This window comes from Arvicola amphibius, chromosome 17 (genome assembly GCF_903992535.2).
Source record: "Arvicola amphibius chromosome 17, mArvAmp1.2, whole genome shotgun sequence".
NCBI lineage: Eukaryota > Metazoa > Chordata > Mammalia > Rodentia > Cricetidae > Arvicola > Arvicola amphibius.
This window is the reverse complement of record NC_052063.2, coordinates 5,428,854-5,451,779: the sequence shown is the minus strand read 5'-3', so window position 1 is coordinate 5,451,779 and position 22,926 is coordinate 5,428,854. Positions and strand designations below refer to the sequence as shown.

General features: G+C 43.7%; 1 protein-coding gene across 1 annotated transcript in view; it reads left to right on the top strand.

Annotated features, from left to right (window-relative positions):
- Ano4 (anoctamin 4) overlaps positions 1 to 22,926 on the top strand; it is a 150,037-nt gene that overhangs the window by 113,851 nt on the left and 13,260 nt on the right. Inside the window, exons 17-24 of the mRNA XM_042054263.1 lie at positions 1,272 to 1,436; positions 8,926 to 8,962; positions 11,177 to 11,288; positions 12,232 to 12,289; positions 12,431 to 12,528; positions 14,035 to 14,177; positions 20,308 to 20,460; positions 21,549 to 21,696. Coding sequence (XP_041910197.1) covers positions 1,272 to 1,436; positions 8,926 to 8,962; positions 11,177 to 11,288; positions 12,232 to 12,289; positions 12,431 to 12,528; positions 14,035 to 14,177; positions 20,308 to 20,460; positions 21,549 to 21,696 — 914 coding nt within the window. The remainder of the gene's footprint in view (positions 1 to 1,271; positions 1,437 to 8,925; positions 8,963 to 11,176; positions 11,289 to 12,231; positions 12,290 to 12,430; positions 12,529 to 14,034; positions 14,178 to 20,307; positions 20,461 to 21,548; positions 21,697 to 22,926) is intronic.

Sequence of the window (22,926 nt, the reverse complement as noted above, 5' to 3'; positions counted from 1 at the left end):
ACCTCTATTAGGAATCACTGAATGAAAGTTCCAAAACTGTGTGGAGTCTCATATTCTATTATCTTATAAAAATAGAAGATAGTTATTATATTTGTAATATAAACTATTATAAAATATAAACATGCCACAAACTATTCCAAAGTATCATGAATCTCCAACAAAAGATGCTTCAGTTTGTGTTTGTATCCAATTGTAAGATACTATGTGTCTGTCACATCATTAGTAACAGAGTATACAGGTCAGTCTATGCTTGTATCCAATAGTAAGATACTATGTGTCTGTCACATCCTTAGTTTACTCAGGGACACATAAAAGGAGTATACAGATACTGTCCCTGCCTTCTGGGTCTTGTTTTCTAGTGGGAGAAATTGACCATGATTTGACAAAACGTTAGAAATCATCAGGAGTGCCCCAAAAGAGGATGCACCCATTTAGCGCATGTGCCATGCTCTAGCAACAACACTCCGGTGCTTAGGCGTGAAAAGGGGTGGGGTTGGGGGAGTTCCCTGTGTATAGGAGTGCGTACACATTGGGCAGGAGTTGGGTGGATGGTGTTGTAGACAAAGGAAATAGTCTTGAAGATTGAAAATGCTTAACTCAGTTGAAGCCATGAGCAAATATCCGTGGGTTGTCGTGATGGCTCTGCAGATGAAGGTGTCAGCCATCAAGCTCGACTTTCTGACTCTGATATCTGGAACCCACTTGGTGGAAGGAGAGAACTAGCCCCTAAGTTGTCCTCTGCACCATGACATTCATGACCCTACACACATACACATAAACACACACACACATCAAATAAGAAAGAAGATAAGTTGCTTTGGTTTTTTTTTTTTTTTAGAAAGAAGCAAATATCCAGGGTCCCCAGAGAGTAGAGAGAATGTGCCCTGTGGGTTGAAAAATCTTACAGAATACAAGGAGGACTCTGCTTACATCTCATGATAATAAGAACAGGAAACAAACTATTGCAATCGGAAGCATAGTATAATTCTCTAATAATTATGTGTTGGTCTGACCACTCGATTATTATGCTTTCAAAGCCTTGAGCAGATCTTCAGCGTTCAAGCTGTGTGGTTGTTCTACTCTGTCGGAAAATCCAGATAGAGAAAGTATTCTGAACACCAAACTTGCATGGGGAAAGCGTACGTTCTCACGGGGGCACCCTGGAAGCAGAATCACCATCACTTGGCTTTCTCTCTTCATCAGAACACAAATCTGCTTCCTGAAACCTGGCATGGAGGTCTCACTGGCTTTTTCCTCCGTCTTCCTTCTAGATCTGCGTGGTGATCGCGGCCGTGTTCGGCATCGTCATTTACCGGGTGGTGACTGTCAGCACTTTTGCCGCCTTTAAGTGGGCACTAATCAGGAATAACTCTCAGGTGGCAACCACAGGGACTGCCGTGTGCATCAACTTTTGCATCATTATGCTGCTGAACGTGGTGAGTGAGCCATGGTGAGGTGGCGAGCCAAAGGGGTGGGGGCGGGGGCGCTGGTGTGCTGCTGTGATGGTTTTCGTCTGTTACTGAAAAGACTGACCTCAAGGCAGAAGGTCTGTGATGAGGCACTGGTCACTAGATGTGTAGGTCTGGCTCTTTAAAAGACTCGATTCAAACCCAGGCTCCAGGACCATCTACACCAGGCACCCACCTCCCGGAACCTCAGTTCCCTTGTTTATTCTGTCGGACAGCACCGACTTTCCCTTGGGTGACACCTAAGAGTGTGTTTAGACAGTCCGGCTCAGAGGCTGGAATCTAGCTCAGCAGTGTCGGCCTCTGTCCTTCATTCAGAGCATCATGGAGCCTCCAGGATCCGACACATCCTTCGAGATAACCACCTGAGGAAAATGTCGGGCGGATGCATGCATACACGCTGCTCGTGTTGCTCTCAGACTTGCTGCAGTCGTGTATTTCAGGCCAGACCTCTCCTCTGAACATCAAACTTGCATGGGAAATGGCCTCCCAGGCAGTCTCCAACACTTCCATCTTAAAATCTCTTTTGTTATATTTGTTTGTGTGTGTGCATGCATGCGTATGTGCATGTGTGTGTGGATGCTTATGCAGGCACATGCAGAATACAGAATGCTTGTGGACCACGTTGGCTGTTTCCTTCTTCCATGTGAATACCAAGGATGTGTCTAAGGTAATTAGACTTGGACCCAAGTGCCTTTAGTGCTGAACCAACTTGGAAGGCCCTGCTCTCCCATTCTTCTTTCAAATACAGCTCCCCATTTTCCCTTGAGGATCAGCTGGTCCCAAAGCCTCTCTCTTACAGCTGTTCAGATTAAAATAGAGCTAGCGTATCCTTCATGCATCTGTTTCTCTCCCCACCAATATGTACCTACACCAGATGTGGTGTCATACATCTGGAATTTCACACACGAACAAGGCAAGGCTGGAGGGTCAAAGTTCAAAGGTAAAATTAGGCTACTTTCCACACATCCCTGGCCAAGTCCCCAGCATCTCTACTCCGGGTTGTCTCTGTCTAACTGGTCTCCTAATCCCTGCACCAGCTCACTTCAATCTTGGTTCAATGCATAAACCACATGGACCGTTGCCTGCAGGTCAGTCACGTGACTCCTCTAAAGGTTTACAAGTCCAGTAGCTCAAAGTAAAAATTCGAGTGTTCTGGCCTCCTTCCTATCTTTTCCCCAGGATCTGCGTAGCATATGTTCTCACCTTCCTCTGGTCTTTAACTATTACTTCTTTAATAAGGCTTCCCGTCACTATGTTTCAGATTGTAACTTGCCCCTGACATCCATCCGATGGCTCCCTACCTCTATGCCTGCTTTATTTTTCTCTATACAATGTATCACCCTCTGTTATACTCCTGGTTTTATTTAATGTCTTCTCCTCCGAGTGTAGGTCCACAAGAGCAGAGCCCTTTCTCTCTTTGGCTTATTTTTACTGTTATTATGCACTAGTGTCTGGGGAAGCACATGGCACATAGCAGGAATTCAGTAAATTACTGTCATTTGTACAACAACAAAAATAACAGCAACAAGGTCAGGCTTTGAGGTCAAATGGGCATAAAACACTGACCTTCGAGGTTTAGAGTAGGAAATAATTGAGATAATGTGTGTATTGAGCACGGCGTCAGGCATGAATTAGATTCCAACTCGTTATTGTTCCATTCATGCTCATTCTTTTTTTTAAGATTTATTTATTTATTATGTACACAGTGTTCAGCTTCCATGTATGCCTCCAGGCCAGAAGAGGGCACCAGATCTCATTACAGATGGTTGTGAGCCACCATGTGGTTGCTGGAAAGTAGGACCTCCGGAAGAGCAGTCAGTGCTCTTAACCACTGAGCCATCTCTCCAGCCCCATTCATGCTCATTCTAACTGCAACCTTATTATGACTCATGCTGAAATGCTAACATATTTACCAGTGGACTAGGACTTTCCAAAGGCCACGTAACACCATCCCGCTACCACACAGGTATACATTTTAGGTTGTCATGAGCAAAGTCAGAATCAGCAGGTTGGCTCTACATGTATTTGTCCATATGCATATATGCATATATAATATATATGTATGTATCTGTGTATAACAATAATACAGGAAAAGAGCCTATCAACTTGAGAATGGGGGTTCATGGGAGAAATTCCAGAAAGAGTATTGGGGGGAGCCTGGAGAGGAAAAGGAGGGGAGAAAGTGATAAAATTCTGTATCGGTTGTTTCAGTTAAAACTCTCTTTTAAAAAGTGAAAAAAAAAATCACACCTAGTAAGGGAGCTCTTAAAAATATCTGAGTTCCATAACCGATAACCGCTGTGGAATCCCCAAGAGAATGCGACTGCCCCATAATAAACAACCTTAGCTATGATTACCAAGTGAACCAGTAATCACTGAGTTAATAAATTGCGGATTACTCTTTGCCAGTGATTTTTAGATCTCAGGGAGTGCCTAGTGTAGAAACTGATGTTTCAAAATCAGAAATGGTTGAAAAATAATTGCTAATTGTTTGGAGCAATGATTTTGTGGCTGTTTCGTCCTATGGAGACCGAGAATAGATACTTGGCCATCCTCGGTGCTCTGTGTTCTCTAGCTTGGTTCCCATGCTAATTGCGGGAAACATGTGAGGGGGGCGATTCATTGTAACCACACAGTAGAGCTTTAAAAGTGTCTGTGTCTTCGTGGGGTGCAGTGAACGAATGTTTGCTACTGTATTCTCAACGAATGTCTTTTCCTTACAGTGGTTATGAAAATCTTAATTTAGTTGGAGGTGTAGCTTAGCCAGCAGAGTGCTTGCTGACACAGTCCCTGGAATGTCACTGGATGTGGTGGCAACATCTGTAATCTCAACACTTGGGAGCCAGGGGCAGGATTGGGAGTTTAAGACCAGGCTCAACTATGTTTGAATGAGTTTGAGGTCAGCTACACGGTACCCTGTCTCAAAATAATGATAATATAATGTCAAGCTAGGGATGTAACAAGTTAGTGGAGTGGACATTGAACTTACATAAGGCCCTGGGGCCTTTCCCCAGCACTAATTATAATGAATAATCACAATCTGATTTATGTATCTCCCTAAGAAATAAAGGACTGTGTGCACTTGGATCTACATGCACATTGTGTTTGTCCCCATGTATGGAGCAGGGGCCCTTGTCAAAGAAATAATACTTCCTGCAGCTAGAAAGCAGGGTCTAGTCATCTCTACTTCAAAAGACAGCCAAGAAAAGATGAAGTAAACCGAAATGGAAAAGAGGGTGTGTGGAGTGGGCAGAATATCCAGCTGCTAACATTACAAAAACACCTGCTGCGTGGTGAGATAGGAGCCATGAATCTACTGATACATTTTCTAACAAAGTTTCATCCTAATGAAACCCACACTCTTAAAGTGTGTGGGTCAGAGGAATCCCTTCGGGGTATGTTTCCATTTTAGGTGCAGTGAGAACACTCTTGGTATTCTTATTTTCCAGACAGTCTAAAACTAAGATAGCATAAGATTACCGAGCAAAAACTACTGGTGAGACCGGTAGTGGCACCGCATAGCAAGGGGAAGAAAGAAAAGAGAAACCGCGCACAAGAACTCGGCAAGAAGCCACATCCAAGGCTCTCTTATTCAGCGGCCAATTGCCCTACCCTCCTCGGCTCTGTTTCCCATCCCCGTATCCCCGCATCACATTTTACACTCCTGCCGTTTGCCCTGAAGCTTCGTGAGTTCCATTATGAGAGTAGCCAAGTGTGTAATGTAGTTTGGAAGAGTTTTCATCAGAATATAAAAACATAATAATTTAAGTCCTTCGGAAACAATCGCAGCATAACGGATGGCCAGCTAATGACTGAGCCGAGAGCGTTGAAAAACTAAATTCTCTATTGACTTTTGAAAATACTCAATTTAAGATATTTTTGTTATCCAGGAATACAGTAATTTTTTAACAGCTCTCTAAATTGGTTTGGGCTACTTAAATTTTTGGCCAGAATGGCCTTTCGAAATAAGAAAAAAAAAAAGCCCACAAGATTTAGATGTTAATTTTTAACCCTTTTTATTAACTGACTATAAAAACCTTGAGGAAGAGATTGTTTTTTATTTTTATTTGAAACTTTGTGCAGTTATTTTGAATAACACATCCTATTCCTGACCTTGTGCTGAGTTTGTCTGATCTCCATGGAAGAAGCACATTTATACATGATGCTTATTTCTAAGATCCTTTGATGTGTATTTACTTTTGTATGTGCTTAAAAAATAGAATCTGTATTTACCAAGTTATCTGAACCCAAGCATGCTGATGCCTCTGGATGATTGATTAAGATACATTCATTGATTTGTGTTTTATTCGGTGTCTTGACAATTAGCTCCAAAGAGGGGCAAAGGGGGCCATCATCTGTCTCTTTCTCCCGTTTCAGCTGTGTTTTGCTCCACTAATAACCTATTGGAATGTCAAAATCATGCGTGCACACTAAGTAGACCAACAAGAGAGGAAGATGAAGGCTATAAAATCTCTTTTTATTCTGTCATATGGATGTGAACCAGATATTTCGCCATACTATAAAAAAGTGGGAAGCATGATGTTGGTATAATATATAATAAATTATATGATATAATATATATAATAAATTATAAAATATTATTTATGTTAGAACAAATTTACAAATGTCGATCAGGGCGATATGATCAAATTAGAAGTTTTATAGTGACCTTATTTGAAAATTAACTTAAAACATGACTATATTGTGTCAATCACAAATACTATCAACCATAATCTACAGTATCTGATAACATTGTAAAACAAGTCATAAAATGGCTAAAGCAAGACCTAACCTGGGATAATTACCTTACATGTTAATGGATTAAGATCTCCATTAAAAGACAGAATGACAGAATAGATACTATAATGAGACCCAACTATATGTTTCTTAAAGAAATTTGCTTTCCCCGTAGGGTGGAAGTGAAGAGATGGTATTAGATATTTCATACAAATGGGATCTAAAAGGAAGCAGGAGTAGCTTGTGACCGTATTAAATAAAATGGGCTTTAGATTACAAGTCATAAAAAGATAAGAAATTCCTCTATATAACAGTGAAGGATTGAATTAAAGACGGGGAAATAATGTTTCATTAAGTTTGGAAACTAATTTTTTTATGCTGGCCTTATCAGAATAAACCATCCAATCTTTTCAATATCTCAGTGGCCTGATAAGGAATCAGCTGTTTTACACAAACCCTCACCTAAAGGCCCCTGACTTACAGTGAGCTCTCTCTATACATACATGATACGTATCTATGATGCATAGCCAAGGTCTCCTGCCTGTCTCTTATGTCCCTTGTTTCCTCCCTCCCTCTCTTCTTCCCTCTCTCTTTTCTCTCTCTCTTTCCCCCAACGTCCCCCCTCTCTCCACTAATTCCGTGGATTCTTCTCTCATCTCCCTAGACTGTATTTTTCAAAAAGTTAACGCAGTAGTAGTTATATATAACCAACATAGTGGACATTGGTGGTATAGTGGTGAGCATAGCTGCCTTCCAAAAAGCTGCTACAAATCATGTCTTCATGTCTATGTTATTTTTTAATGCCAGTTTTCTCAGTGTCCACCCCTAGGTGACTTGTATATCCTCAGCTCAAGAGACCTTTGAGATAAATGTCACAAATTAACAAAGATTTGTTATTTGAAAACAATAAAGAATAAACTGAGAACCAAAATTATACTTTTCAGGAAGGTATTTAGCCAGACAAATGTAATATTCTTTGACAGTTATGTCCTTAAGCAATGTTAATGACAGCATGTTTTGTAACACGAACAGAAGTTTTACTGGAGCCTCCATTCTAATCTCTTGTTTACAGAGATCTTGTTTTTATAGTCGAAGGAAATATGACTATTCTATACCACATAATTTCCTGCTGTAATTATACCAATCTCTTTTTAACAGTGGACTCCATGAGTCTGGGGTTTCTCTATGCAAAAGTTAATCTTATGGCTTTAGTAATTACATCTTTGGTTTTTTTCTAATTTTTTTTTATTCATTTTACATGCCAACCAGTTTCTCCTCCCCCTCTATCCCCTCTCCTATCCACTCTTCAGAGAGAGTAAGGCCTTCCATGGGGAATCAACAAAGTCTGGCACATCAAGTTGAGGCAGGCCTGAGCCCCTGTCTCCTGTATCAAGGCTGAGAGCAAGGTATCCCACCATAGGGAATGGGCTCCAGCTCCAAAAAGCCAGTTCATGCACCAGGGATAAATGCTGGTCCCACTGCCAGGGGCCTAAGAAAAAGATCAAGCCACACAACTGTCACCCACATGCAAAGGGCCACATTAGTTCAGCCCATGCAGGCTCCCCAGCTGTCAGTCCAGAGTCCATGAGTTCCTTATAGCTTGGGTCAGCTGTCTCTGTGGGCTTCCCCATCATGATCTTAACAACCCCACCACCACCACCTTGCTCCTATTATCCCTCCTCCCTCTCTTCAGCTGGACCCCAGGAGCTCGGCCCAGTTCTTTGTTGTATAGGAAAATCATTTGCCTTAATAGAGCAAGTGGCCGTTGCTGAATGTTTAGAGTCATACAGTCTAAGGCTCCACAGTAAGCAAGAATCTTGGGGAAGAGAAATCAGAAATTAGGAACGGCTTTAGTGTCAGTTAGTGTGATCTGAAGGAGGGGTGAGGCAACACGGTCAGACCTGACACCTTCCCAGAAAGAATGCTGGCATTCAGCCTGCGGAATTGTAAGCGGCGTGTGCTAAGTACTTCGATATGTGTGATCTTATTTTCATATTGTTAATGTAATTATCATTTTCATTTATCATCTTTCTTTTCAGAGAAGGCGGTTTTGATTTCCACAATTTACATCTCCTCTGGAAAATATCTGATAACTATAGTTTTCTTTAACTACTTTCTACACCTGTATGTATACACACATGTACCCACACATGTGCACACATGAACTCATATGTGCACATATGTCCACATACACACATACATCCTCCATTCCCTCTGTCAGATAGCTGGGTGAGTCAAGGGTGTGTCCCGTGCACTTAGGGAGAGTCAGAACCACACGCCCCGGGAGTCTCCCACGATGCTTGTTTCGCTCCAGCCTTTAAAAGTGTCGTAATGCAGAATCCACAGCATTCCACAACAGTAAGATGACAGACCCTGCCTTAGAAACCAAAGCCGGATTTTTGCCTTCAGCTGTCGACACTCAGGAATGTGATGACTGCCCAGCTTCACTTAGGAAACTGGTAATTAGTGACAGCTAGTCTTGTTGCCACAGAATTATCCATCCCAAAACAAGAAGCACGATTTTTTAAGATCAGGAAGGAAGACCTTACACATTTCCAGTTATCCCCAAAAGTGTGCACTTGCTCACAATGCTTCTACTGTTCGAACTGTAAAGAAAGAAAAGGTTTCACTCCTGACTTGATTGCCGATCTTCTTTATAATTATAGGGCTTCAGAACACCTAGCGCTCATTTGTTAAAGGTGTGGAATTTCTCTTGCAGCTCTATGAAAAGGTCGCTCTTCTCCTGACCAATCTAGGTGAGTACAAGCCCTGCTGTGGAAGGCACTCTGGGATCGAGAGTAAAGCTTCCTTTCCCAGGCTCTGGACATGAACTGCCCCATTGTGGCTCCTAGTTGGCCAACCGCTATCCAGTTGGGGGCACCATACCCATGAATTTATGGGCAACATAGGTTGGATTCCATGGGTTATTTTTAACAAAAGAGAACATGAAATTGGGACAGGGTGGAGGGTAGACCTGGGAGGCTTAGTGGGGATGAATATGATCAAAATACGTTAAATGTATATATTAAATTCTCAGTTAATAAAAATATTGTTTTTAAAAAATATCCCGTTTACTGAGAATTGCATGCAGCACATACTCATTCTTTCCCTTCAGCAGAACAATTTAAATGTGTCTAGTAATAAGGTCTTTTCAATCTATACTTTTCAAACCTGGCTTATTCCTTATGTGCCATAAGCAAGTAGATATTTTCCCTGATGTACACACAGAAAATAGCATTGCAAAAGTACCTATGTGGGAAGTATCCAGGATCATTTCAAAAGCGTTCGCTACCTGTTAACTCCATTTGAGAATGAGAGGTGGGTTCTACAAGGCACAGTGATGTACTCATGAACTCCAACAGTTCAGGAGGCTGGAACAGAAGAGCGATATTAGCTCAAGAGTTTGACACATGCTAGGACAACGTTTAAAAAAAAACGGCAAAAGTGTCAGGTTTTCAAAATCGGTCATTTCAGAGACTAGTAACTGTCTAGATCAAGAATGTAGTCAGAGCAACAATGATCGACTTCTGTGGGAAAGACATTTTTTGTAGACAAATTGTCTCTAAGAGCATTTCTCTGGCCTCAGAACATACTAGAACAATCTGATAGCCAGCCATAAACTGTACATTACTACATTTTTTAAGGTATAAAAATTGCTTCAGTTTTATTCGTGAGATGTTGGCTGTTCGACAGCCAATGAGAAAATCACATGCTCTCACGGGTAGCTCGCTTTGATATATTCCTGTGTATAGCTTGTCCAAAGGGGAGACATTCCAAAGTAGTTTTTGTAGAATCGTCATTACGCCACTGACTCCATTTATTGAGTTGTTATGTCCTATCCAGAGATGGCCATGTCATTGACATCTTCCATCACCACTATGCCTTTACCAAGAAGAAAAGAGATTAGCCATGGTAAAGGGAATTGCCCGTTGGCAGGCTGTGTACAGGAGCAACTGAATCGAAACTGGCCAACATATGACTTGAGATAAATGAGAACCCAGCCCCCAGACAACCAAGAAAACCTCCACCTATAACTAGGATCTCGGTTTGCAGAAGTGAACTAAACCCATTGAGAAGTGTTCCGTGTTTCTTCCTTTCCCAGTGACACAACCTTGTCCTCACACTGATGTTTTGATCATCTTAAATATGAGTTCCTTTTCCCCCTCTTCCCTTCTCAGTTATGCATCTCGAGCTTAAGGCATAGGAAAGCAATTGTGGGGCGAAGTGTTAAAAACGCAATTAGAAGTTTGGGGGATGCAGAAATAGAGAAAACGTTACTGCCTTACATGCGCGTTCTTTGACCTTGCTTGAGCTTAGACGTCAGCTCCTCGGAAAAGATAAGTAGATCAGACGTGAGATGTCAGGTTGGAGGCTTGGCCTCGGGGGAAACTTGTTCCATCTTTAGGCTCACACCGTAGTGTCCAAATGGTACTTGCATCCTGGAAGTAGAAATATACGTGTCAAGTTGGCCCCTGACTAAGGTCACAGATGGGTGCCACAGACAGTGATATATGGGGAAACTCTAAAGGTGAAGCCATCCTTTGGTTTCTGTCTCTGAGAATGAAAGAAACAGTAAATGAGGGTAGAAGCCAAGGAGACAAACATGCCCAGTATCCTGGCATTGGCAGTTCCTTCACGTGACGTGAGATCTAGGTGCTGAGGCAAAGAATCATTGAGAGCTCAGTGGGGGTCTGACGCTGTGCACGCCCTACTCACCTGGCAGAACAATCTGGATGCTCTTTTCCTTCAGAGGTGCCTGCAGCCACTTGAGACCACACCGTGGTTTGGGCTGGTCTGTAAGCAGGAGGTCTACCCTCTGCATGGTCTGCTGCACAGTCGGCCAACTGTCGGCAAACTGGAGCCCCCTGTGCCTCCTGAAGACCCTCTGAGACTGGGAGGGGGACGGGAGAGCCGGAGATAGAGTAGGGTTCATGTTCAGCCTCTCAAACCCTGCTCCCTTTTGCCCACAGAACAGCCTCGCACAGAATCCGAGTGGGAGAACAGCTTCACCCTGAAAATGTTTCTTTTTCAGTTTGTCAATCTGAACAGCTCCACATTTTACATCGCATTCTTCCTCGGAAGGTAAGGAGCCCCTAGCCCTGGTGGGAATGGATCACTCAACCAGCTGGCCAGGGTGATCAGAGCGTAGAAAGAGAAGATCGGCCATCTCCTGTCCTTCCCCAAACTGCAAAACCACCTCACTTCCTGGGAAACAGTCTTTACTCGAAAGTGCCTGGACCTCCTTTATTGTACAGATGAGTAGCAGAAAATAGTGTATGTAGGCAAACAGTTGATAAGTATGTGACGTCATCTCACCTGAATCCAGCCTGTGGATGTCACAACAAGGTAGTAGGTGACATAAGGAGATACAAACTGGAGTATGGCCCGTGTCCCTGGCTTCACAGAAGGATATCCCAAACAGGGAAGAGAGTAGAAATAAGAAGCCAGAAACTTCTAGGTAACTTGAAACCCAGCAGGGATGAAAACTTGGGAATGGATCCCCTGTTCTGTGGTGTTGATTCCTGCCCATCCTATCTGAGGAGACGGGAAGCAGGGCAAGGCCGGGAGTTCGACTTTGGTGGGCTGGATGTGGTGGCCTCTCCTTTGTTGCTTAGCTATCTGAGTAGCCTGAAACTCTAGCCAAGGACTGTGACAATATCAAAACCAACACTGCTGCTATCCAAAAAATCAGATGTGGGCAAATGCAGGAACAGAACGTAGCTGCTGCTTAAACAGGCCCGGGCACTCCGTGTTGAGTGGGAAGTGTCCAAAACCACAGGAAACAGCAGGAACGGGCCCCTCCCCCTCAGCAGCTAGGCAGGGAGGCCAGAGGAGAAACATTCCTGGGAGAATTCCAGAAGCTCAAGTAAGGACAACTCTGGAGGGTTCCCTCATCCCTGCAAACTTGATTTTTGACTCTTAAAGGCTCTCCTGTCATTTACTTTAGAGGATACGCTAACTTGAAGGTAGTGTTCACCCAAAGCCTAAACCTACAGATTGCTAACGAATTGCTTCTGTGTTGAAGATTTACAGGACACCCAGGTGCCTACTTGAGACTGATAAACCGGTGGAGGTTAGAAGAGGTCAGTACTCTCCCTTCGTTCCTTGTTTTCTGCGGACCCCCATTAAGCGCCCCATTAAACAGCTCGGTGCAGAGCGGAAGCCTGCCACTCCTCCCTCTCTCTCTCTGTTGATCGCTGTATCTCTGCTTGCTTGCCTCACAGTGCCACCCCAGCGGATGCCTTATTGATCTCTGCATGCAAATGGGTATTATAATGGTGCTAAAGCAGACCTGGAATAATTTCATGGAACTTGGCTACCCGTGAGTACCTTAGTGACCTCATGGAGAGGCAGCATGGCTCAGAGTTTGAGTGGAAGCATGATGCGCTCAGCAGTTAACCCTGTATGTCACAGGATTCAAATGCAGTCATAAGAACGGACCAGTGCGATAGCTCAGCAGGTAAAGGCTTTAGCCACCCAAGCCTGACAACATGAATCAGATGCTCTTGGAACCCATGTGAAGATGAAAGGAACCAGCTGAACCAAAATTACCCTCTGACCTCTGTGTGTGCCGTGGTACCCATTCCACACACATCACACCTACACAAACAAGGCCAACAAGTTTCTAGTCTTAGATTCAAGTTTTAAAATCTCACTCCAAGTGTCTGGTGTTTTTTCTAAGACTTTTAAAAAATAAACACAAAGCGGAAGAGTATGACCTTTGACTTAATGGAATAGTACGTCGAATTTAATCGAAATGTCAGAGGGTGACTCGGTATATACAGCAGGGCTGAGGTGAGCAGAGTGGGTCTGAGAGCCACCCCTCCTTTTATCTCACTTGACTTACTTTTGTCTTATCATTTCCATGCCTGGAGATACTAAAAACTTGTCACTTCTTCCTGGAACGCTCCAGCCCACAGACCAGCCTCCTCTGTGCTATTTCCTCCGTCTCTGTCTCTCTTTCTCTCTGTCTCTCTCTTTGTGGGTCTCTTTGGGGACGTGGGGGACGTGGGTTTTTCATTTTTATTTTTATCGAGCTCTACTTTTTTTTTTCCTGCTCCTCTTCCTATCCTTCCCCTCCCCTTCAACCCTCTCCCAAAGTCCCCGTGCTCCTGATTTACTCAGGAGATCTTGTCTTTTTCTACTTCCCGTGTAGATTAGACCCATGTATATCTCTCTTAGGGTCCTCATTGTTGTCTTGGTTCTGTGGGATTGTGATTTGTGGGCTGGTTTTCTTTGCTTTATTTAAAACCCATCTCTTTTCATATCACACAATGGACTCCTGCACGCCCCTGAGGGCTGGCAGCTCAGCCTCACGTGGCAGAGTGAGATGCATGCCCCTGGAGTCAGAGACCACATCAAGCTTGAGTCTAAAGCAGCCAAGCCTTTTTAAAAGGAATTCTAGGAACCTGAATTCCTGGGAGGAAGATGATTATGGTTTTAGGTGTTCTAGGTCCCTGCAGTCAGAATATGCTGATCATAATAACCCCTGTGACAGGACCACTCATGGGAATAGGTACAGACTTAAGCCGTGCGAGCCAGACCTTCTAACCTTTGAACCTTTGAAGACCTGAGTGTCACCTTGGTTCTAAGTCAGCTCAAGCTGCTCCTCAGCCCTCTCTCCAGCTGTTTCTAAACACAAGACTGTTTCGTGGATGAGTTGGTCACCCATTCTGTCTACTTGCAAATAGAAATGCTTTCGTTATTCAGAATTCTTTCTCATTCTGGACATAGTTTTCTGCCTGAGGGAAACTGGTTTTTAGCTAAGGCTAACTCTCCTTTCCCATTACTTAAGTCTTACGAACAATCGTGTGATCTTGTCACCCAGGTTAATTCAGAATTGGTGGACCAGAAGAAAAGTCCGACAGGAACATGGGACTGAAAGGAAAATAAATTTCCCACAATGGGAAAAGGATTACAACCTTCAGCCGATGAACGCCTATGGACTCTTCGATGAATACCTGGAAATGAGTATGGAAATCTGTCTTTCCTATTGATTATGATTATGGTTATGAATGCAAGCCTTTGCTCTCCAGCTACACTCAATTAAACGTGCATCCGTTATCATCCGGCCATTCGTGTAAGGGGCTCTGGGGTAAGGGCATTCCGAGCAACACATGTAAGAGAAGACAAAACCTCAATCAAGATATTCAAAGGCAGGTTTGGAGTTCTAGCTCCGCGGTAGAATGCTTATCTAGTGTGTACGAGACCCTGGGTGAGATTCCCTAGCACCACACATGAGCAATGTTCAGCAGACAGTAATTTCCACCCTTCACGGTATGGTGTCTTTTGCTCCTTGACCCATGAGAAGGGGCTCAAGTTGTAGCCTATGAGAACAGAGAGATTTCTTATCATGTTACCTAATTCTGGTCTCAGTCTCTCTCTCTCCGTCTCTGCTCTCCTCTCTCTCTCTCTACTCTCTCTCTCCTTCTCTCCCCGTAAATCATGAAAAGCCATATAGATATCCCCACTCATGAGCGCACTCTGCCCTCTTCCCTCAAGTCTGCTACCGCAGCGAAAAGAGGGAGACGCGTAAAAAGCGAAGAGAAGCGGAGAAGACAGAAACGCGCAGTAGCCCACAAAAGAACGCCCGAAGAGAGAAAGCGAGAATAGAAAGGGAGTAGACGACAGATAGCAGCGAAGCGAGAACACAAAGAGGCCAAGGAACAGCACACTAACGAGCGGAAAAGCCGCGACTTACCGGAGTACCGCCTCCCACTCGTCCTCTCTCCCTCTCTCTCTCTCTCTCTCTCTCTCTCTCTCTCTCTCTCTCTCTCTCTCTCTCTCTCTCTCTCTCACTAACCCATTCATGACATTCTCAAAGACTCTACCCTATAGCCCAAAGACCTCCTTCCATGATCCACCTCCCTACACTGCCTTATTGTGGAACTAAATAGCCAAGAAAAAAATGTTGGGAAATTCAGTGCATCAAAACCCAGAAAGAGTCGCTATTCAAAGTGATTGACTCACATATCCAGCTGACATCTGTGAAGCTTTGCTCAGTGCCAAAGAAACAACTACACTTGGCACCAGAGGCGCGGGAAGGGAATACGGCACAGTGCGCAGCTTTCAAGGGTGCATAGGCTAATGGGGAAGAGTCAGAGATAGGAAGTGTAAGTGCAGGAAGTGTCACAGTTGCCATCGCTGAATCATGGGTAGTATATCCAGGCAGCCATTTCCGTTGTGGGAGGAGAGCAGCAGGAAGCGAGGAATGCTTGACCCAGACTACACTTAATTAAGGAATCAGATTTCTTTAGACTCAAAGCCAAGTTAGTCCCAAGGAAATGATAATAATGATCCCTTATCGGATACACTGAATGTATACCTGAATATACCTCTCTCTCTCTCTCTCTCTCTCTCTCTCTCTCTCTCTCTCTCTCTCTCTCTCTCTCTCTCTCTCTCTCTCCCTCTCCCTTCCCCTCCCCCTCCCCCTCTCTCTCACTTCTTTTAGAAGTCTAATGTTTAAGCTCAACAGTCTAGGGGTGAAAGTAGAGCCAGGCAAGATGAATCAGCTCTGAAGGAAGCAATCCTAGCTGGGAAAATTTGAAAATTAAAGGAGCAGTAGAATTGATGCTTAATGTGTCTTAGATCGCTTCTGTCCTAAGCATCTATTGATGTTTTTAGAGTTTCAATTATAGAACGGCAGAATGATATAACCTGGGAAAGAAATCAATGCGGGCATTAATAATAAAACTTAATAAAGGCAATTCATTAAGAGAAATCACCAATTTTGAGTCTGTTAGTGGACTCTTTCCCCATAAAGGAGGAAATGGACAATAATGGTCCTGGAAAAGCAGCATCTGTGTGGCTAGCGTGCTGCAGCCCCCATGGTAACACTGCAGCATCTGTGTGGCTAGCATGCTGCAGCCCCCGTGGTAAAACTGCAGCATCTGTGTGGCTAGCGTGCTGCAGCCCCCGTGGTAACGCTGCAGCATCTGTGTGGCTAGCGTGCTGCAGCCCCCGTGGTAACGCTGCAGCATCTGTGTGGCTAGCGTGCTGCAGCCCCCATGGTAACACTGCAGCATCTGTGTGGCTAGCGTGCTGCAGCCCCCGTGGTAACGCTGCAGCATCTGTGTGGCTAGCGTGCTGCAGCCCCCGTGGTAACACTGCAGCATCTGTGTGGCTAGCATGCTGCAGCCCCCGTGGTAACACTGCAGCCTGACACAATGCAAGGGGCATCACAGACACAGGAATCCTGCCTGCCTCCTTTCCTGGATTTATTATGTTATTAAATGCTATAACTTGCTGGGTTACAATATAAAGTAATAAAAAGCATGTAAATCTCAGGTCTACAGATGAATTTTCAGAGATTTCAACACGAAAACAGCCACATCTGTGCAGGCAAGAGTTTGGCAAACCTTTGTCCACAGTCCGAACTCACCCAATAATTTTTACAAGTGACGTTTTTTAGAAATACCATATACACACTCCCTTACACACAAATATATCCTGTGCTTAGGGCAGGTGGAGAGGATGCCCATGTACACGCTAAATTGTTGAGCTTTTATTTAAATATTCTAGTTGGTATATGGTAGCATCTCACTGTGGTTTTAATCTGAAGTTACGGTAACTAATGTCACTAAATATCTTCCATAATCTTATGACCATTTGGATAGTCTCTTTAAATTTCCATCAAGACCCATGATTGGGGCGCATGCCCTTTTCTTGGGGATTTGTAGAAGCTGTTTACATATTATAGATATGAGTCCTTTATTAGTTGTTTTTTTTCATTACTGTGGAAAAAATGTCTATCAAGGAGCAAGTCAGTGAAGAAGAGGTTTGTTTCAGTTCCCGGTATGAGGGGCATGGTCCATCACACCAGGAACATGCTGTGGCAGGCAGCTGACATGGGTGCAGATGCCTGTGTCAGCTCAATCTCATCCAAACAGGAAACATAGTGGGCTGGAAACAGAGCCACACCCTAAATATTAACCATACCCCCCAAAACCCACTTCCTCCAGTTACACTCTGCTGCCTACAGCGGTTCTCGACCTGTGGGTTATGCCCCACATAGGGGCCATGGTCCTATATCAGATGTCCTGCATATCAGATATTCACAGTACGAATAGTAACAGTGGCAAGATTACAGCTATGAAGTAGCAATGAAGTAATTTTATAGTTGGGGGTCATCACAATGTGAGGGACTGTATTAAAGGGTCACAGCATTAGGAAGGCTGAGAACCACTGGCCTAAAGGCTCCACAATCCCCGACAGTAGTACCACCAGCTGGAGACCACATGTTCAGTCACAGATGGGTGAATATATGTTACACTATCACATGTCAGATAACATGGCTGCAAGTCAAGTGTCTTTTCATGGTTGAGGGCTTGCTTGTCTTCCTGCCCTTAATGCTGTCTTCAGATGAACAAGTTTCAGCTTGTTCTTATTCAAAACTAGTTCCAACTAATTTTACATTAACGTTCCAGTTTCTGTGTTAAAAACAACAGCTTTTGTTGAGGTCTTAGCTGGGATTTAGTTAAACCCCTAAGACAATTTGAGCAATGCTTATATTTTTTTCCAGTCCATGAATAGGATATATCCCCACATTTGTTTTTGTAAATTTTCCTCAGTAGTTTTAGTGTAAAAGATTTGTATTGCAGAGGTTAACCTTATTACTAAGAACTTGATATATTTCAATGCAATCGCAAGTAATGTTGCTTTCGCAGTTCTTCTGTTTGTATAGGATTTGTTGGTTTGGGGAATAGGGGTTCCTCTATTGTTTTTATTCTGAGGATTCAACCCAGAGCCAGTGAATGTTAAGCACAAACTCTAGCACTGAGCTGCGTAATGTGGTCCTCCAATTTTTTATGTTGTTGCCACTATATAAAGTTATCATTGGTTCATATGTTGCCCTCACATGAAGTAAACCTCCTGGAAACTAACATCAATTATAATTCATAGATTTCTTTTAGACTTTTCTATATGTTCTTCCACACCATCTACAAATAATGATAATCAGCCAGGCAGTGGTGGCGCACGCCTTTAATCCCAGCACTTGGGAGGCAGAGGCAGGCAGATCTCTGTGAGTTCAAGGCCAACCTGGTCTACAAGAGCTAGTTCCAGGACAGCTAGTTACAAAGCTACAGCCATCTCGAAAAACCAAAAAATAAAAAATAAATAAATAAATAAATAAAAAATAATAACCAAACCAAACAAATAATGATAATAGTATATTTTCCTTCCTAACCACAAACATTTGGGCTAACCTTGCTTCACTGCCCTACAACCATGCATATATTACTGGCACGGGCATCCTTGCTCCTAACAGGAAGGCAAAAATGTTCACTACGTTACCATTGCTAATGATGTCGTCTACATTTTATACACTACTCAAAGCAAACAAGTGTTCTTATATATCCATGTTTCTGCGAGTCATCATTATAAGCTTTACTTTTACCTAACGGGCTGGCTTTCTTCGTCTTCCAGGTCTCTTGTCATTTATATGTCAGTCAGTGAACCAGCATTATTTAGGGCCTAACAAATCCCTTCCATAGCCGGGCGGTGGTGGCGCACGCCTTTAATCCCAGCACTCGGGAGGCAGAGGCAGGCGGATCTCTGTGAGCTCGAGGCCAGCCTGGTCTACAAGAGCTAGTTCCAGGACAGGCTCTAAAAAAAGCTGCAGAGAAACCCTGTCTCGAAAAACCAAAAAAAAAAAAAAAAAAAAAAAAATCCCTTCCATACACAAACCACTGCAGTGTGTGTGTGGGAAAGAGACACACAGTGAGGTCCCCATTCCCACTTTCACAACGCCCCGTATATTAAAGGAAAAGAGAGAAAACGATAAAGGCAAATAAAATTCATTCTCAGCTACCGTGGAAGCTACTGGACGTGGCTGTGCTATTGGAAGTCTCCAGGAGAGGGCGTATTTGAGCTTTAACCTTAAAAGAATTGCGTCTCATCAATTTATGAATAGAGACATTAAGTGTATGTGTGACTCACAATACCCAAAGTCCAGTGTGGCCAGAGCAAAGGATTTTTTTTTTTACAAACTCTGGGGCATGATGGATGGTTGAACTTGAATCACTAAGATCTCAGAATGGCATGGAGAAAAGGGGGAGTTGGTCTGTAGGTGGCGAGAACCTTTTGGAGCATTTCTTGTAGGGAGATGATGAACAACAGCCTGGAACCAAGATTTCATGAGAAACAGTGCAAAGGGGGAAGGGGGTGAAAGGCAGGAGAGAGAGCGCCAGCTGGGAAGCCATAGTCCGAACTCAAGTAGGGACCGTGGGAAAGGAGGAGAAGTGGGGTACAGTTATGAAGAGTCATTGATGATGGAACTTGGAGTCTAACGGGTCTGGAGTCTGAACACGCAGAGATCTAGCTTCTACCGGAGAGGAGCGTGAGCAGGAAGAATGTGAAAAGACCATGGTATCAGGGGCGTGCCATGTTAGCATATCTTAAGTATTATGTGTTTGGAAATATACATATACCCCATTTTCAATATTCCACCCACCAATTTTAGTATTCTTCCATGGCATTAACTTTAACGTAAAATTGAATTAGTGGTGGCTTTCCCTTTTTCTCCATTCCTTCTATGTTTATGGGTTAAATTCTGCCATGAAGAAGAGCCACACAGTATTGCTTGTGTGTTTCTAGTTTGTCTTTATTATATGTTGATATGTTTTTGTTGATCGGGCTTCGGCAGTCTTTGGGTCATGATCCAGTGCTGCTGTGGTTTTGTTGAGCCTATTATTCCGGCTCTGGCTGTTGGCAGTGCCTACGCACTTGTCCGTTGACGTGCCCCCATCATTCGCTGGGTATTTCTTTATTGTCTCATGTCATAAGACAATCCAGCCTCCTCTTGTGTTTTTCCACTGCACCTAGAATCAAACTCTCTGCCTAGAAGCCCCAGTTCCATTAATTAATGAGTGACACTTAGAAAGTATTGGGATCTGAGATAAGCTTTTACCACTCAGGTTCCATTGTTCTCGGGACCAGGAAATACCTCTGTGTCCAGTCCTATGGCCGTCTTCTTGTGAGAGAGGTTCCTTCAGCTTATGATTGGGGGAAACTACGATGATGTAATGACACATTCCGATGACTGTCGTTTCGAAACAGCGACAGGAAGCTAACACTCATTTTTCTCCCTTTCCCTTCCTAGTCCTTCAGTTCGGGTTCACAACCATCTTTGTGGCAGCTTTTCCTCTCGCACCACTTCTGGCCTTACTGAACAACATCATTGAAATCCGACTCGATGCTTATAAGTTTGTTACACAGTGGAGAAGGCCCTTGGCATCGAGGGCCAAGGACATAGGTAAGTTGCCTTCAGACACGCTTTCCTGAAAATATGAAACATCTTGTAGGTAAAATTTAAAAGCCTGCCTGGGGCGGTGACACACCTTTGATCCCAGCATTGGGAGGTCAAAGGCAGTTGGATTTCTGTGAGTTCAAAGCCTACTTGGTCTATATAGGGAGTTCTCTGGGCCTTCCAGGGCTGTCTCAAAATAAATAAATAAAAGCTATGCACTTTAGGAATCCTTAATGTTTGCATGTAACGGGATTCAACTGATTTTTTGAAAGAAAAAAATTACGTTGGTCTTACATAATATTGTACAAGAAATAAAGCTGCTTATCTAGATTGGCTTAAATTTCCAGTGTTTTATGAACTTAGATTCTTGGTTTGGATGTTTCTACTGTAAGATGTTAGACCCTAAATTTCCGATGCATCCCTTTTAAAAATAGACCTTCTATTTGCCCCACCATTACCGCCACCTCTTACCTCCATGTTTCCCTGACTCACCTAAACCAAAACCTGGTCTCTCCGCTGACAGACATGAGCTGTGGTCTCTCTCTGACCAGAGAGATACTGTTGAGTTAGATGCCACGCTCTCAAGAGCGGCTGAGATGGAGATTGTCTGAGCCAGGTCTGCATCCAGAGCCGAGAACAGGGCGGGCACCACCCAGTGGGCGTGGCTGAGAACTGGACACGGACGGATGTTTTGTTCAGAGTGGCCTCTCAGCCTCCGGATGGAGAAAGTGTTTACTCGTTGGGCATTGGCTTGGGCCAGCACATCAGGGCAGTCGGCAAAGGTGAACAGAAGGGAACCTGGTCAGGACCACTGAGGGGTTCCCAGCCTCTTAGGGGCTTGACACTGTGTCCTGAGCTTATCAGATGGCATATGAGTAGGACTTACTGGCCAGAATGCTTTGACTTCTGTCTAACGCTGACCAGTAAGCTGTAAGAACGTTGGCATATGTATGGAACTACAGAAACTCCTTTCATTCCAAACTGTTTGGAAACAACAAATTCTAACTCTTTGTTGCCAGAGGCATCTGGAAAGGTGGTGTTTTCCACTCTTACTACCAATGAAGGAACTAATAGCACATTTCTAATTCGAACAGGAATCTGGTATGGAATTCTCGAAGGCATTGGAATCCTCTCTGTTATTACGAATGCGTTTGTCATAGCAATAACATCTGACTTCATCCCTCGCTTGGTGTATGCTTATAAATATGGACCTTGTGCGGGCCAAGGAGAAGCCGGGCAAAAGTAAGTTAAGTGCCGTGAAGTGATTACGAAACTTGGTTGGCCATTGTGCAGTGCCGGACACTGAGAGAGAAGCTTTTATGCTGGGGCCGTGACACACAAGCCCAGACAAGGCCTGTGGTATGGGAAGTGAAACCATACCATTACCCTTTCAGCCAAAGAAAACACATCCCATTTACAAAAGGGTCAGGGCTCAAACAAGTCGGACAAGTTTCAGATAGCATCTCGTGGGAGGGCAGCAGTTGGGATTTCCTCTCACTCCTTCCGACTCCGAATTCAGAAATGGGTGAGATCCAAATGTGTGTAAGGAGCGAAAACATGTGTACTCGTGTATCATGTAGTTATGGAAAGGCTATGAACTTATAACAAGGTAATTACTACCTGAGGTTCGCACTGTTATGGTGTGCAGACTGCAGGTTTTCCATGGGGGCTGTGGAACCCTGAACCTAGAACACAGAAGGTACTCAATGAATATCTATAGGGTATGAAGATTAATTTTTCCTAGCTATAATCATACCCATACCTGTGTCTGTATTTTGCCAGTCAAATTAAGACACGCTCCTGTGATCTTAGGTTCAGACTAGAGTATATGTAGTCAGATAAAACAGTAAGCATCATTACAACATCCCACCTAGCTTTTATTTCTATGCAAAAATCTTACACTAACAGTCCCTAAAGTCACAATAATAATCTAATTCTAATTGTGGTATTTAGAGATCTCCCTAAGGCCTTTGCCCAGAAAAATCGTCTTACATGGACTGGTAGCTACAGTCCTGTTCCCTGGTTTACAGTCAGAGGCAAATTAATTTGTTCCCTAAGCCACCGTAGGCAAATAGAGTAACTCACCTGGGCTAAACGAACCTAGCCAGGATCCAGTTTCATCGTTAATCCCACACAAATGCACTAAGGCCTGGATAATTGGGTGGTGTGTGATAAATCTCACAATCCAGCCATCTGAAGAGACTCCCATGCGGTCTTCTGTAATAGTCATGGGGCCATTAAACTCTGATTATCTAGCAACTTTAAGTGAGCCTCCCAGCTCTTTATGACAGAGACCCAAAGACTTGGATTAGACTGCCCGGGCATGGCTTCCCACCATCCACATTCACTGCCTGACTTAGCCTGAAGCTTTCCTTCATGGCAACCACGTTCACATCCATTCTGCACTTGAGTCTCAGAACGACTCAGAGTGGGATGCGCATTATTTTCCTCGCTCTGGATAGCAGAGGGACA